The sequence below is a fragment of the Sphaerodactylus townsendi genome, linkage group LG03 (assembly GCF_021028975.2).
Source record: "Sphaerodactylus townsendi isolate TG3544 linkage group LG03, MPM_Stown_v2.3, whole genome shotgun sequence".
Taxonomy (NCBI): domain Eukaryota; kingdom Metazoa; phylum Chordata; class Lepidosauria; order Squamata; family Sphaerodactylidae; genus Sphaerodactylus; species Sphaerodactylus townsendi.
The window spans coordinates 145293472-145307161 of NC_059427.1; the positions used below are offsets into that span (position 1 = coordinate 145293472).

The 13690-nt window shown below is 52.0% G+C and overlaps 2 protein-coding genes across 3 annotated transcripts in view; both read left to right on the plus strand.

Moving 5' to 3' along the window:
- The first annotated feature begins 219 nt into the window (after window positions 1-219).
- Window positions 220-13690, plus strand: part of LOC125428286 (ceramide kinase-like) — a 52055-nt gene continuing 38584 nt past the window's right edge. For both annotated transcript variants that reach the window (XM_048488101.1, XM_048488100.1), the window contains exon 1: window positions 220-338. The gene's annotated coding sequence lies outside the window, so the exon portion shown is untranslated. The remainder of the gene's footprint in view (window positions 339-13690) is intronic.
- LOC125427899 (ceramide kinase-like) overlaps window positions 315-13690 on the plus strand; it is a 74087-nt gene continuing 60711 nt past the window's right edge. The window contains exons 1-5 of the mRNA XM_048487466.1: window positions 315-369; window positions 1730-1835; window positions 4622-4704; window positions 6467-6666; window positions 10614-10810. Of these exons, the coding sequence (XP_048343423.1) occupies window positions 315-369; window positions 1730-1835; window positions 4622-4704; window positions 6467-6666; window positions 10614-10810 (641 nt within the window). The remainder of the gene's footprint in view (window positions 370-1729; window positions 1836-4621; window positions 4705-6466; window positions 6667-10613; window positions 10811-13690) is intronic.

Sequence of the window (13690 nt, forward strand, 5' to 3'; positions counted from 1 at the left end):
ACCACTACACTATGCTGATCAACAAGATTATAGGGAGGGATATAAGCTTTTGAGAGGCAAAGCATCCTTTGTCTTGTTGGACTCTTAACGTGCCACGGAACTGAGATCGAACTCTTCTGCTGCAGACCAAACTGACCGCTTTTTGAACTGGAGGAAAGGAAGCTGGTGACAACACACGCTCTACCCAGCTGAACGGAAAATTCCAAACCACCACCTGCCCTGGTGACCCTTCCAATGACATCACGTGTGATATTAACTATTTGACGTATCAGCAAACTTCATCTGAAAGATCAAGACTTGCAAATCCAGTAGCAATGCCCGAGGGGCTGGACGGACAGGTAGGTTTCATCTTTTTCAACACTGATTTAGGTGAAGGAATGTGGAATATTCTTATCAGAACAGAACTGCAGATGAAACAAAACTAAGAGCAACAGGAAGCATTAGAGAGGATAGGACTGAAATGAAAGTTGCCGTTCGTCAGTACAAGCACAGAGAGGAAATGAACATAAGAACATAAGAACATAAGAACAAGCCAGCTGGATCAGACCAGAGTCCATCTAGTCCAGCTCTCTGCTACTCGCAGTGGCCCACCAGGTGCCTTTGGGAGCTCACATGCAGGAGGTGAAAGCAATGGCCTTCTGCGGCTGCTGCTCCTCGTAGCACCTGGAATTGTTGTTGCATTTGCAGGCAATTCCACAGATCAAGGAGGATCAAGATTGGTAGCCATAGACTGACTTCTCCTCCATAAATCTGTCCAAGCCCCTTTTAAAGCTATCCAGGTTAGTGGCCATCACCACCTCCTGTGGCAGCATATTCCAGACACCAATCACACGTTGTGTGAAGAAGTGTTTCCTTTTATTAGTTCTAATTCTTCCCCCCCCAGCATTTTCAATGTATGCCCCCTGGTTCTAGTATTGTGAGAAAGAGAGAAAAATTTCTCTCTGTCAACATTTTCTACCCCATGCATAATTTTATAGACTTCAATCATATCCCCCCTCAGCCTTCTCCTCTCCAAACTGCAAAGAGTCCCAAACGCTGCAGCCTCTCCTCATAGGGAAGGTGCTCCAGTCCCTCAATCATCCTTGCTGTCTCTCTCATCTCTTCTTCTTTTTTCTATCTCCTCAATATCCTTTTTGAGATGCGGCGACCAGAACTGGACACAGTACTCCAAGTGCGGTCGCACCACTGCTTTATATAAGGGCATGACAATCTTTGCAGTTTTATTATCAATTCCTTTCCTAATGATCCCCAGCATAGAGTTTGCCTTTTTCACAGCTGCCATGCATTGAGTTGACATTCCCATGGAACTATCAACTAAGACTCCCAAATCCCTTTCCTGGTTTGTGACTGATAGCACTGACCCCTGTAGCGTGTGTGTGAAGTTTGGATTTTTTGCCCCTATGTGCATCACTTTACATTTTGCTACATTGAACTGCATTTGCCATTTCTGAGCCCACTCACCTAATTTATCAAGGTCCGCTTGGAGCTCTTTGCAATCCTTTGTGGTTCTCACCACCCTACACAATTTGGTATCATCTGCAAACTTGGCCACCACACTACCCACCCCTACTTCTCTCTACCAATGGACAGATGTACATAGAGCGTAATGACTCGTATATTGAGATTCTTGACATGCTGAGCCATTTCTCAGGTTTCCTTAAAATTGCCTCTTGCAGACTTGCTGAATGTGTCTCAGCTCTTCTTCGTATTCTCCCATTTGTGCCTCCAGGAGCCAAGGCCGTGCTGAGCAATCGTAGCTACGAAGGCACAGTGGAATTCCAAGTAGCAGGGCGACAGGAAGCCAACCCGCGGGACCAGACACGCTGCCGGTCAGGGTATGTGGAGGAATAAGAAGGATCCATCCCACAGCTTGTCGTGAGGACAGAGATGGTGTGCGTAAATCACAAAAAAACCACTCTAGAAAACCACTATGTTTGAGCATCATTGCGCATCATGCGTTCAAAGCAACCACGGCCTCAATAGAGATCTGGGGTAGGGCTGTGGCTAGGATCTCAGTCTAGGACGCTGGTTCAAAGCCTTACTCTGCCATGAAGTTTTCTGGATGACCTTGAGCCAGTCAGTGTCTCTCATCCAAGTCTACCTCACAGGGTTGTGGTGAGGATTAAGCCGAGGAAGGGAGAATATGCAAAGGCCTTGAAGGAAGGGTGAAAATAAAGGCTTCTAAAATAAATACACACTTGCAACAATTGGAGGCTTGCTGGGTGATCTTGAGTCAATCACACGCTCCAAGGCCCCTTCCGCACATGCAGAATAATGCACCTTCAATCCACTTTCACAGTTGTTCGAAAGGGGATTTTGCTGTTCCACACAGTAAAATCCAGCTGCAGAGTCCTTTGAAAGTGGATTTGAAGTGCATTATTCTGCATGTGTGGAAGGGGCCTAAGGATAGCCCAGGGCTGTTGTGAGGATAAATGCAGAAGAGGAAAACGATGTACGCCACGTGGATGATTTAAAATTGTGTGTGTGTTTCTTTGAAATGGGAGGCAAGTTGTAGAAGGAAGATGGAAGGAAAGGGAGCTGAGAGATGACTGGTTGTCACTGGAGGGTGACTGGGGAGGGTCTGTACTAGAACGTGAGGGGGGGGGAGTGTGAAAAACGTGGGGGAGAGACAATAGTCTGTGCTGCCCTGAGAGTGAGAGGCTGTCTGTGCTAAACTTATAATGTTACATGAAATGGCGAATTGCGAAAGAAATGGGTAGAAACCTTGAGAGACGAGAAAAGGAGTCAAATCCCAATACGGTCTCGGAGATGTAAAGGACAGAGCGGATTGATGTGAGGTGAAAGTCACCTCAGCAGAAGACGGCTGCCTCAGATGGTTTTCATTTACTGTAAATGATTTCTTGAAACCTTTAAGCTACAGAACAGATATAAATAAAATTTTACGTTTGTTCAGTGTAAACCTGGAATCCCACACGAGTAATTTCTTCAGGACTGCACAACCCTTTGAAACCGCTATAAAGCTCGGACAAGCTACTTCAAGAGAAATTCTGTATTTTTTAAAAGAAAAAAAATATTTATTTTAAATGTATAAACAACACATACAGAAAGAAAGAAAACAGAAAAAAACCCCAAATCTAATTTCCCCTCCCCCACTGTAGTTAAAAAAAAATCCTCCCCACACACACATTTCAAAAGCATCTCCACATATATGGTGACTTCCATAAGAACATAAGAACATAAGAACAAGCCAGCTGGATCAGACCAAAGTCCATCTAGTCCAGCTCTCTGCTACTCGCAGTGGCCCACCAGGTGCCTTTGGGAGCTCACATGTAGGATGTGAAAGCAATGGCCTTCGGCGGCTGCTGCTGCCCCCCGAAAGCACCTGGTCTGCTAAGGCATTTGCAATCTCAGACCAAGGAGGATCAAGATTGGGAGCCATAGATCGACTTCTCCTCCATTAATCTGTCCAAGCCCCTTTTAAAGCTATCCAGGTTAGTGGCCATCACCACCTCCTGTGGCAGCATATTCCAAACACCAATCACACATTGCGTGAAGAAGTGTTTCCTTTTATTAGTTCTAATTCTTCCCCCCAGCATTTTCAATGAATGCCCCCTGGTTCTAGTATTGTGAGCGAGCAACATGTCTCTCTGTCAATCCTTTCTCCCCCATGCATCGTCATACAGACTTCAATCCTACCCCCCCTCAGACGTCTCCTCTCCAAACTAAAGAGTCCCAAATGCTGCAGCCTCTCCTCATAAGGAAGGTGCTCCAATCCTTCAATCATCCTCGTTGCCCTTCTTTGAAACTGCTATAAAGCTCGGACAAGCTACTTCAAGAGAAATTCTGTATTTTTTAAAAGAAAAAAATATTTATTTTAAATGTATAAACAACACATACAGAAAGAAAGAAAACAGAAAAAAAACCCAAATCTAATTTCCCCTCCCCCACTGTAGTTAAAAAAAAAACATCCTCCCCACACACACATTTCAAAAGCATCTCCACATATATGGTGACTTCCAGCTAGCTCATTTATGGATCCGAATGCAAATCTAGCTTCATGCTTATAATTAGTATCAGCATTTCTTTTACTTTTAGTCTTCTTAAAAAACTATTTTAGTCCAATCCACTGTTTTCATGGGAGTATCAAATCCTGCCATTATTTCTCTATTTGTTTCCAGTCCTTAAGGAGATTGTCCGTGTTCTTGTCTCTTAGAAACATGTCAGTCTGGCCATCTCTGCATATTCCGTGACTTTTAAAATCCAGTCTTGTTTTGTTGAAATTCTATTGTCCCTCCAATTGCATGCATATACTTTTATGCCAATAAAGGCCAATGCATATAAATGAATGCATATAAAATCCTTGCTGCAGTTGTCATGTACGTGAAAAGTGTTCTGCTACTTCAAGATAAATTATATAAGGGGTTTGGAATTAAATTCCTGGTGGCAGCAAAATATAGATAAGAAAGGAAGAAGTAAACGTTATTTTACACCTATTATTTATTTACAAGGAAATAAGAGAGCGGGCATTGCAGCGACTTCGGGTCTTCGTGGTCGAGAAATGTGGGGTATAAATGAAGAAAATAAATGTGTAAAGAGACAACGGTGAGGATCATGGGTGAGAAAATGATCAACCTAATGCCACCTTCTCCCCTCTTTCTAGGTGCCTGGTCTGTTCAGAGTCTAGCAAACGTCTCTTGGCTAGAGGTGAAGACGAGAAGCTCTTGGAGTTGGACGGACACGCAGGTAAGAGCACTGGACGCTGGAACGGACGTTACCACTCTACTGAACCACTGGCCAAGCTTGGATCTAGTCCTCTCCTAAAGAAGCCAGCCTGCCAGAAATAGGCAGATACAACAGTTTCACTCTGTGAAGTGGCCCACAGCTGAGGACAGGCATGACACCGGCAAGTGGACTCCACTGCTGTGCTAGAAACATGTATGTGAAACAATAATCTATTGATATGCCTGGATTCCATGCAAGTGTACAGGTTGGAAATCTTCTGTCAATCACTGTAAAGCAGTGTTCTAGCCTCAGATATCACTTCAGCCCTGACCTAGATGGCTCAGGCTAGCCTGACTTTGGAAGTTAAGCAGGGTTGGCCCAGATTAGTATTTGGATGGGAGCAGTGGTGGGATCCTAACATTTTAGTAACAGGTTCCCATGGTGGTGGGATTCAAACAGTGGCGTAGCGCCAATGGGGATGGGCGGGGCACAACGGGGGCGTGGCCGGGCATTCCGGGGGTGGGGTATTGCTGGGTGGGGCTGTGGCAAGGACGCAGCCGCTGCGCCGGTCCTTGGGCGGGAAACGAATGCACGCAGGCGCAGGCTGCCACGCATGCCGGTGCACCTCCTGCTAGACTGCTTCAAGTTCTGCGCGCTACTGCTGAGAGGAGGGGCGTCACTAAGGCAAAAATCACGTGGCAAAATCACCAATGAGTAACCCCCTCTCGGCACACACAAATAATTAGTAACCTACTCTCGGGAACCTGTGAGAACCTGCTGGATCCCACCTCTGGATGGGAGACCACCAGGGAAGTCTTGGGTTCCTACGCAGAGGTAGGCAATGACAAACTACCTCTGTTTGTCTGCACCCTGATCTGGATGGCCGAGGCTGGCTCAGTCTCATCAGTGCTTGGAAGCTAAACAGGGTCAGTCCTACTTGGTATTTGGACGAAAGGCCACCAAGGAAGTCCAGGGTCGCTGTGCAGAGGCAGGCAATGACAAACCACCTCTGTTAGTCTCTGCCCTGATCTGGATGGTCCAGGCTAGCTCAGTCTCATCAGTGCTTGGAAAGCAGTGCAGGGTCAGTCCTGGTTAGTATTTGGATGAAAGGCCACCAAGGGTATCCTGGGTTGCTACGCAGAGGCAGGCAATGACAAACTACCTCTCCTTGCCTCTTGCCTTGGCCTGGATGGCCCAGGCTAGCCAGATCTCACCAGGTCTCCAAAGCTAAGCAGGGTTGATCCGGGTTAGTACTTGGATGGGAGTCCACCAAGCAAGTCCAGGGTTACAGGAGCAGCAGTGGCGTAGTGGTTAAGAGCAGGTGCATTCTAATCTGGAGGAATCGGGTTTGATTCCCCGCTCTGCCACCTGAGCTGTGGAGGCTTATCTGGGGAATTCAGAATTTGGCTGAAATAGTAAGTACACGAGTGTGTGCGTAGACAGCACCCTTGCAAAAATGTATTGTGGACAGGTATTATTCCCAGAGGCGTACGGCATATAGGGACATGGGGTCACCCATATCCCCAGGTGCACACCGCCTGGGTCGCCTGCCTTCACTGAGCCCCGTCCCCCCGACCTCCGTGCAGGCCGATTTTTGCCCTCCCCATGCCCTCGGGATGGCAGTAGCCGGCCTGCAGAGAGGTGGGGGGCAGGGCTTGGTGCAAGCCCTGCCCCAAGCCCCGCCCTTGGGGGGCGAGGGTGACGCCCCGGAGGAGGTGTTGTTCCCAGGCGCCATCTTCCCTCGATACGCTTTTGATTATTCCCTTCCCGGTTTCCTCCGCAGGTGACAAATGGCAGCGAGTTCAAGGCCGATTCCTGGCCATCAACCTCACTTCCATGAGCAGCGCCTGCCCCAAGAGCCCAGAAGGTCTGTCTCCCTGCGCTCACCTGGCCGACGGAACGGCTGACCTCATACTTGTGCGTGAATGCTCTGCGCTCTCTTTCTTGCGACACTTGAAAAGGCACACCAACTGCTCAGACCAGGTAGGAAAAGCCTAGCGGGTGCAGGCGCTGTGGTCAAACCATAAGGTTCTAATGCCAATTGGCCATGCTGGCAGGGGCTGATGGGAATTGTAGTCCATGAACATCTGGAGAGCCGCAGGTTGCAGACCCCTGTTCTAACCCTTGTGACTTTCCAACTTTATAATTATTTCAGAATAAAATGTATTTGCGATCCAAACACTCAACATTCTCATAAGAGCCACAGTAAAATCCTGAAAATTACATAAAAACATCCACATTTCACTGACAACAATCTCACTACAAGTGAGGACATATTTTTCAATGTTTCAGATAAAAACTTTGCAACCGATAGAGTTTATCTTAGGATTTGTCTCTTCTAGTAAAAATCTAACATAAAATGAGACGTCTGGTTTGGAATTGGCTTCACAGGGGATAAATAAATTGTCTACATAACGATCTTCGGGCATCACAGTTTAAAAGAATATGTTCCACTGAGTCTACCTCCTTTTTGCACAGAACACAAATTCTTAGTGCGTACAGAGTACAGGTGAATCGGTCACAAAGCAGTTCCGAAGGCAATACATTTGATCTGGCTTTTGCAAAAAGTAAACGATGTCTGGGGACTATCAGATTTACCAGGTCATGTGCTATTTGAAAGGAGACTGAAATTTCAATACCAGCTGCAAGAGGGGAATACGAGGAAGTATTTGAATATCAGTGTTTGCTATTTGGAAACCTTTTACGGAAGCTTATGTGTAGATCTGACATTGCTGTTGTTATGTTTTCATTTATCTTCTGTATACGGGGGGGGGAGGGGTTTCCTCTTTTTTTGTTTTTAATTAGCCACTGGATTTCGAAAAGATTTTCTTGTTCTTTTTCAGGGTTTAAAAAAAATGTTTTCCGTTGAGTTGTTGCTGACTTAGGGCAATCCCTTGGGGTTTTCAAGGCAAGAGAGGAGCACCGGTGATCTGTTATTGCCGGCCTCTGCCCTGTCTTGTGGCCTCCCATCCAAATCCTCACCGGGGTCAGCCCTGCTTAGCCTATGAGATCTAATGAGATCAGACTAGCCTCACCTTCATAGGTGCAGGGGGATGTGGTTTCCTTTTGCACCAAAGGACCCCAAAATCTGCACACAAAGTAGTTTTTGTCAAATCTATGCACTCCAAGTGCAGAGTGAAATATATATAGTCAGTAAAATATATATAGTCCTGTCCCAGAGGATCCAGGTAGCAGTTATGTCAGATATCAGACAAAAGGAGCCCTCTTGGAAGCTCGTACCCTGAAAGTCTTGGGGGGTCTGTAAGCAGTGGTGGGATTCAAATAATTTAACGTCTGGTTGTTTGCAAGCACCATTTTAACAACCGGTTCTGCCGAAGTGGTGCGAACCTGCTGAATCCCACCACTGTCTGTAAGGTACTACTGGATTTGAATCTGGTTGGTCTAAACATCATAATTCTAGGGCCTGAATGGTACTCAAGAGGATTTGGCCTTCCTGGTCTCTCTTCAGTTAACTGCCAGAACTACCACTGCATTCAGTACAAACAAGTTTATATGCATCCACAGTGTCCCAACATCAGAGAATTAAAAAGCTGGAAGGGGCTTTAAGACCATCCAGTCCAATCCCCTACACCAGTGGTGGCGAACCTATGGCACGGGTGTCAGAGGTGGCACTCAGAGCCCTCTCTGTGGGCACTCGCAAACAGAGTCGCCCCCCCCCCCCCACATCTTGGCTGGTCTGGGCTGCTGGGCTCGATTATTAGCATTAAACCTAAGACCTAGTTTTGGGGAAGCAGTGTGGGTAACCCTGTCAAGCGCTGTTAAACCCCACTGATTTTCATGGGAAGAACTGAAGCACGATCCTTTACCTGGGAGTAAGCTCGGTTGCTGGCAATGGGGCTTGCTTCTGAGTAAACCCTTCTAGGGTCGTGATTCACCCGTTGGAAGAGTTGCATGGTTTCTTCAAAGCAAAGCCAACAACTACCACCAAGCTTACTCCTGAGTAATGCACGCCTTGGAGCCAACCATTTTTTCTAAACTAAAACCTCAGTATTCAGGTTAAATTGCTGTGTTGGCACTTTGCGATAAATAAGTGGGTTTTGGGTTGCAATTTGGGCACTCGGTCTCAAAAAGGTTCACCATCACTGCCCTACACTAGGGGTAGCCAAACTGTGGCTCGTGACCCGTATGCGGATCTTTGCCACATATTGTGCGGCTCACGGCCGAGGAGGCTGGATGGGGAGTGTTTCTGATTGACGCTACCAGAAGTGTTTGGAATGGCACTGAAGAACAAACACAGACTGTGAGTGCCATCTACAGGCCAAACAGGACTTGTGGATTATTTTTTTCTTGTCAAGTCACACCTGACTTACGGCAACCCCGTAGGGTTTTCAAGGCAAGAGACATTCAGAGGTGGTTTGTCGTTGCCTGTGTCACAATCCTGGTATTCATTGGAGGTCTCCCATCCAAATACTTTCCAGGGTTAGACCTCACCTGGAATATTGTGTACAGTTCTGGGCACCACAATTCAAGTAGTATATTGACAAGCTGGAACGGGTCCAGAGGAGGGCAATCAAAATGGCAAAAGGTCTGGAATCCGTGCCCTACAAAGAGAGGCTTAGGGAGCTGGGGATGTTTAGTTTGGTGAAGAGAAGGTTAAGAGGTGACATGATAGCTATGCTTAAATATTCAAAGGGATGCCAAGTCGAAGAGGGAGCAAGCTTGTTTTCTGCTGCCTCAGAGACTAGGACACGAAGCAATGGATTCAAGGTGCAGGAAAAGAGATTCCACCTAAACATGAGGAAGAACTTCCTGACCGTCAGGGCTGTGCGACAGTGGAATTCACTGCCTTGGAGAGTTGTGGAGTCTCCTCCTTTGGAGGTTTTTAAACACAGGCTGGATGAACATATGTCAGGAGTGCTTTGATTGTGTGTTCCTGCATTCCAGGGGGCTGGACTTGATGGCCCTTGGGGTCTCTTTCAACTCTATAGATTCTATGCTATAGAAGCCGGACGCGCCTGACCTGTCCATGCTGTGTGTAACAGCTGTAGCCAAAACGTTTGCCTCTCTTCTTACCAGTCTTTACATTCTTACAAAATGAAGGGAACTCCGTTTGGCAACCTTACACTGACACCGTTTGTTGATCTAGCCTTGTATAGTCGGGTCTCCAGCCGAGATCTTTCCTAGGCCGGGGCTACTTTCAACTGAAGACGCTCCATATATGTGCAAAGTATGGCCTGTCTCTCAGATTTCTGGCCTCTTCTTCCAGAGCTCAAAAGCGCCAACCTTTGGATGGCCAGAGATGTTCTTCATTGTTTCTCCTTAAAACTGTTCAAGTGGTTGTTGAAAGATTACAGTTATCCCTTCCACATCGCTGGGGCTAGGGGCACAGTGCCCCCTCCCATCTGGAAATCTGCATACAATTTTTTGGCCCATCCTTTGTACAGAGAAGAAGTCTGATTTTTTTTTCCTTTTAACTTTAAGGAGGAAATTGTGTAAATTTATGGTATTAAAAGATACCATGGTATTAAAAGATACCTTGAACCCATGTCTCTGGAGCAGCAGAAAACAAGCTTGCTCCCTCACCAACATGAGATCCCTTCAAATATCTAAACAGGGCTACCATGTCACCCTTAACCTTCTCTTCACCAAACTTAATATACCCAGCTCCCTAAGTCTCTCCTCGTAGGGCATGGACTCCAGACCTTTTACCATTTTGGCTGCCCTCCTCCGGACACGTTCCAGCTTATCAATATCCTTGAATTGTGGTGCCCAGAACTGCACACAGTATTCCAGGTGAGGTGTAACCCGTGCAGAATAGAGAGGTACAATTACATCCCTCGATCTAGACCAGGGGTCTGCAACCTGCGGCTCTCCAGATGTTCATGGACTACAATTCCCATCAGCCCCTTCCAGCATGGCCAATTGGTCACTCCTATTGATCACACTGCATGTTCATATGTATCCCTTAGTTTGACTTGCCCTTTGTGAGCGTGTATCGGGTCCGAGCCGTTCGTTTCACCAGCTCGAAAGTGGAAGACTCCGAGGAGGGAGAGTGGCCTGTGAGGGGGCAGAAGGGGCTCTGTGGAGGAACGTGCTGGGGGGAACCCCTGCTCAGCTGCTGGACCTGCGACGGAGAGACCTTGGAGCATGCGGATGTCAGCATCAGGTTGGTTGTCCGAACGAAGCAGGCAAAGATTCTGGCACTTTGTCACAGCTGTGTCCTGGGAGGATAAGCCATTCACCTTAGTGGAATCTGTGAGTTTGTGGGAGAGAGTCACATGCCAGGAGTAGAAGAAGAGTTTAGAAGAAGAAGAGGAGTTTGGATTTATATCCCCCCCCCCCTTTCTCTCCTGCAGGAGACTCAAAGGGGCTGACAATCTCCTTGCCCTTCCCCCGTCACAACAAACACCCTGTGAGGTAGGTGGGGCTGAGAGAGCTCCGAGAAGCTGTGACTAGCCCAAGGTCACCCAGCTGGCATGTGTGGGAGTGCGCAGGCTAATCTGAATTCCCCAGATAAGCCTCCACAGCTCAGGCGGCAGAGCGGGGAATCAAACCCGGTTCCTCCAGATTAGATACACGAGCTCTTAACCTCCTACGCCACTGCTGCTCCTACGCCACTGTTTAGATTTATACCCCACCTTTCTCTCCTGTAAGGAGACTCAAGGAGGCTTTCCTTCCTCTCCCAACAACAGACACCCTGTGAGGCAGGTGGGGTTAGGATTTCGAAGAACTCTTGACTAGCCCAAGGTCACCCAGCAGGAATGTAGGAGTGCAGAAACACATCTGGTTGACCAGATAAGCCTCTGCCACTCAGGTGGAGGAGTGGGGAATCGAACCCGGTTCTCCAGATTAGAATCCACCTGCTCTTAACCACTACCCCACGCTGGCTGACCTCTGAATCTCTGTAGCCTGCCTTGGAAATGTATTAACTAGTGGTGCAGCCAGCTACGGCCACGGCATTGGCAGGGGTTTTGATGTAGCCTTCTGAGCAAGAAGCACTTGGCGTGGCTTGTGGGAGACAGATATAAGGTGGGGTTGCCCGATTCCAGGGGGTGGGGCCTGAGGAGGGCGTTGGCAGGGTGTACTGCCCTAGAGTCCAAAGTTGCCATTTTCTCCAGATCTCTGGTGCCTGGAGACTGTGATTCTGGGAGTGCTCCACACCTCCACTAGGAGGTTGGTCACCCTATCAAAAGCCTGAAGGTAAACAGGTGGTCCAAAGGTGCCAATCAGTAGTGGGGTCACGTCTGTGAATATCCGCTGCAGCGAAGCCTGGGCAAGACGGCGGGATACCGACTCTCCTTTTGAACGTCAGGAGTGGCACCTGCCCCCTCCCGACCTCAGACCAAGAGGCGCCAGGTTGCACATCTGGGCTAGGGGGAACCGATGAGGCTGGGGCGAGAGTGTGAATGCTGACCTTCTATGTACCGACACCTGTCGTATTGTTCTGCTTCGATGCGCTTGGTGATTTGGATAACTAAAGAACCCCTCTTGTGGACTCCGGAAGGGAGCATCAGAGGCCAGGGTGCCTGTCGCTTGTGGCCTTGGGAGGTCTGCTTTCCAAAACAAAGTCTTTCACACCTCGTTGTTCCCACATTCCCTGAGAAGGAGGGAGGGGGGAGGTCAGAGGAATCAGCAAGGGATCAATATTACTGCGAAAGCCAGGCTCAGCAGAACTGGACTTCTGAAACTGAGCACCTGTTGCCAACCCAATAAAGACTTCTGATTCCAATCGAGAGTCCGCTTATTGAGTCTTAATCTAGGACAGTGGTGGCGAACCTTTGGCACTCCAGATGTTATGGCCCCCCACCCCCCCGCACCCCCCACACCCCCCCCCCCCTCCCCCCCCACCCCCCCCAACACGCCCCCTCCCCCCACACCCCCCCGCCCCCACCCCCCCCCCCCCCCCCCACCCCCCCCCCCCCCCCCCCCCACCCCCCAACCCCCCCCACCCCCCCCCCGCCCCCCCCCCACCCCCACCCCCCCCCCCCCCCCCCCCCCCACCCCCCACCCCCCCCCCCCCCCCCCCCCGCCCCCCTCCCCCCCCCCACGCCCCCCCCCCCCCCCCCCCCCCCCCCCCCACCCCCCCCCCCCCCCACCCCCCCCCCCCCCCCCCCCCCCCCCCCCCCACCCCCCCCCCCCCCCACCCCCCCCCCCCCCCACCCCCCCCCCCCCCCACCCCCCCCCCCCCCCACCCCCCCCCCCCCCCACCCCCCCCCCCCCCCACCCCCCCCCCCCCCCACCCCCCCCCCCCCCCACCCCCCCCCCCCCCCACCCCCCCCCCCCCCCACCCCCCCCCCCCCCCACCCCCCCCCCCCCCCACCCCCCCCCCCCCCCACCCCCCCCCCCCCCCACCCCCCCCCCCCCCCACCCCCCCCCCCCCCCACCCCCCCCCCCCCCCACCCCCCCCCCCCCCCACCCCCCCCCCCCCCCACCCCCCCCCCCCCCCACCCCCCCCCCCCCCCACCCCCCCCCCCCCCCACCCCCCCCCCCCCCCACCCCCCCCCCCCCCCACCCCCCCCCCCCCCCACCCCCCCCCCCCCCCACCCCCCCCCCCCCCCACCCCCCCCCCCCCCCACCCCCCCCCCCCCCCACCCCCCCCCCCCCCCACCCCCCCCCCCCCCCACCCCCCCCCCCCCCCACCCCCCCCCCCCCCCACCCCCCCCCCCCCCCACCCCCCCCCCCCCCCACCCCCCCCCCCCCCCACCCCCCCCCCCCCCCACCCCCCCCCCCCCCCACCCCCCCCCCCCCCCACCCCCCCCCCCCCCCACCCCCCCCCCCCCCCACCCCCCCCCCCCCCCACCCCCCCCCCCCCCCACCCCCCCCCCCCCCCACCCCCCCCCCCCCCCACCCCCCCCCCCCCCCACCCCCCCCCCCCCCCACCCCCCCCCCCCCCCACCCCCCCCCCCCCCCACCCCCCCCCCCCCCCACCCCCCCCCCCCCCCACCCCCCCCCCCCCCCACCCCCCCCCCCCCCCACCCCCCCCCCCCCCCACCCCCCCCCCCCCCCACCCCCCCCCCCCCCCACCCCCCCCCCCCCCCACCCCCCC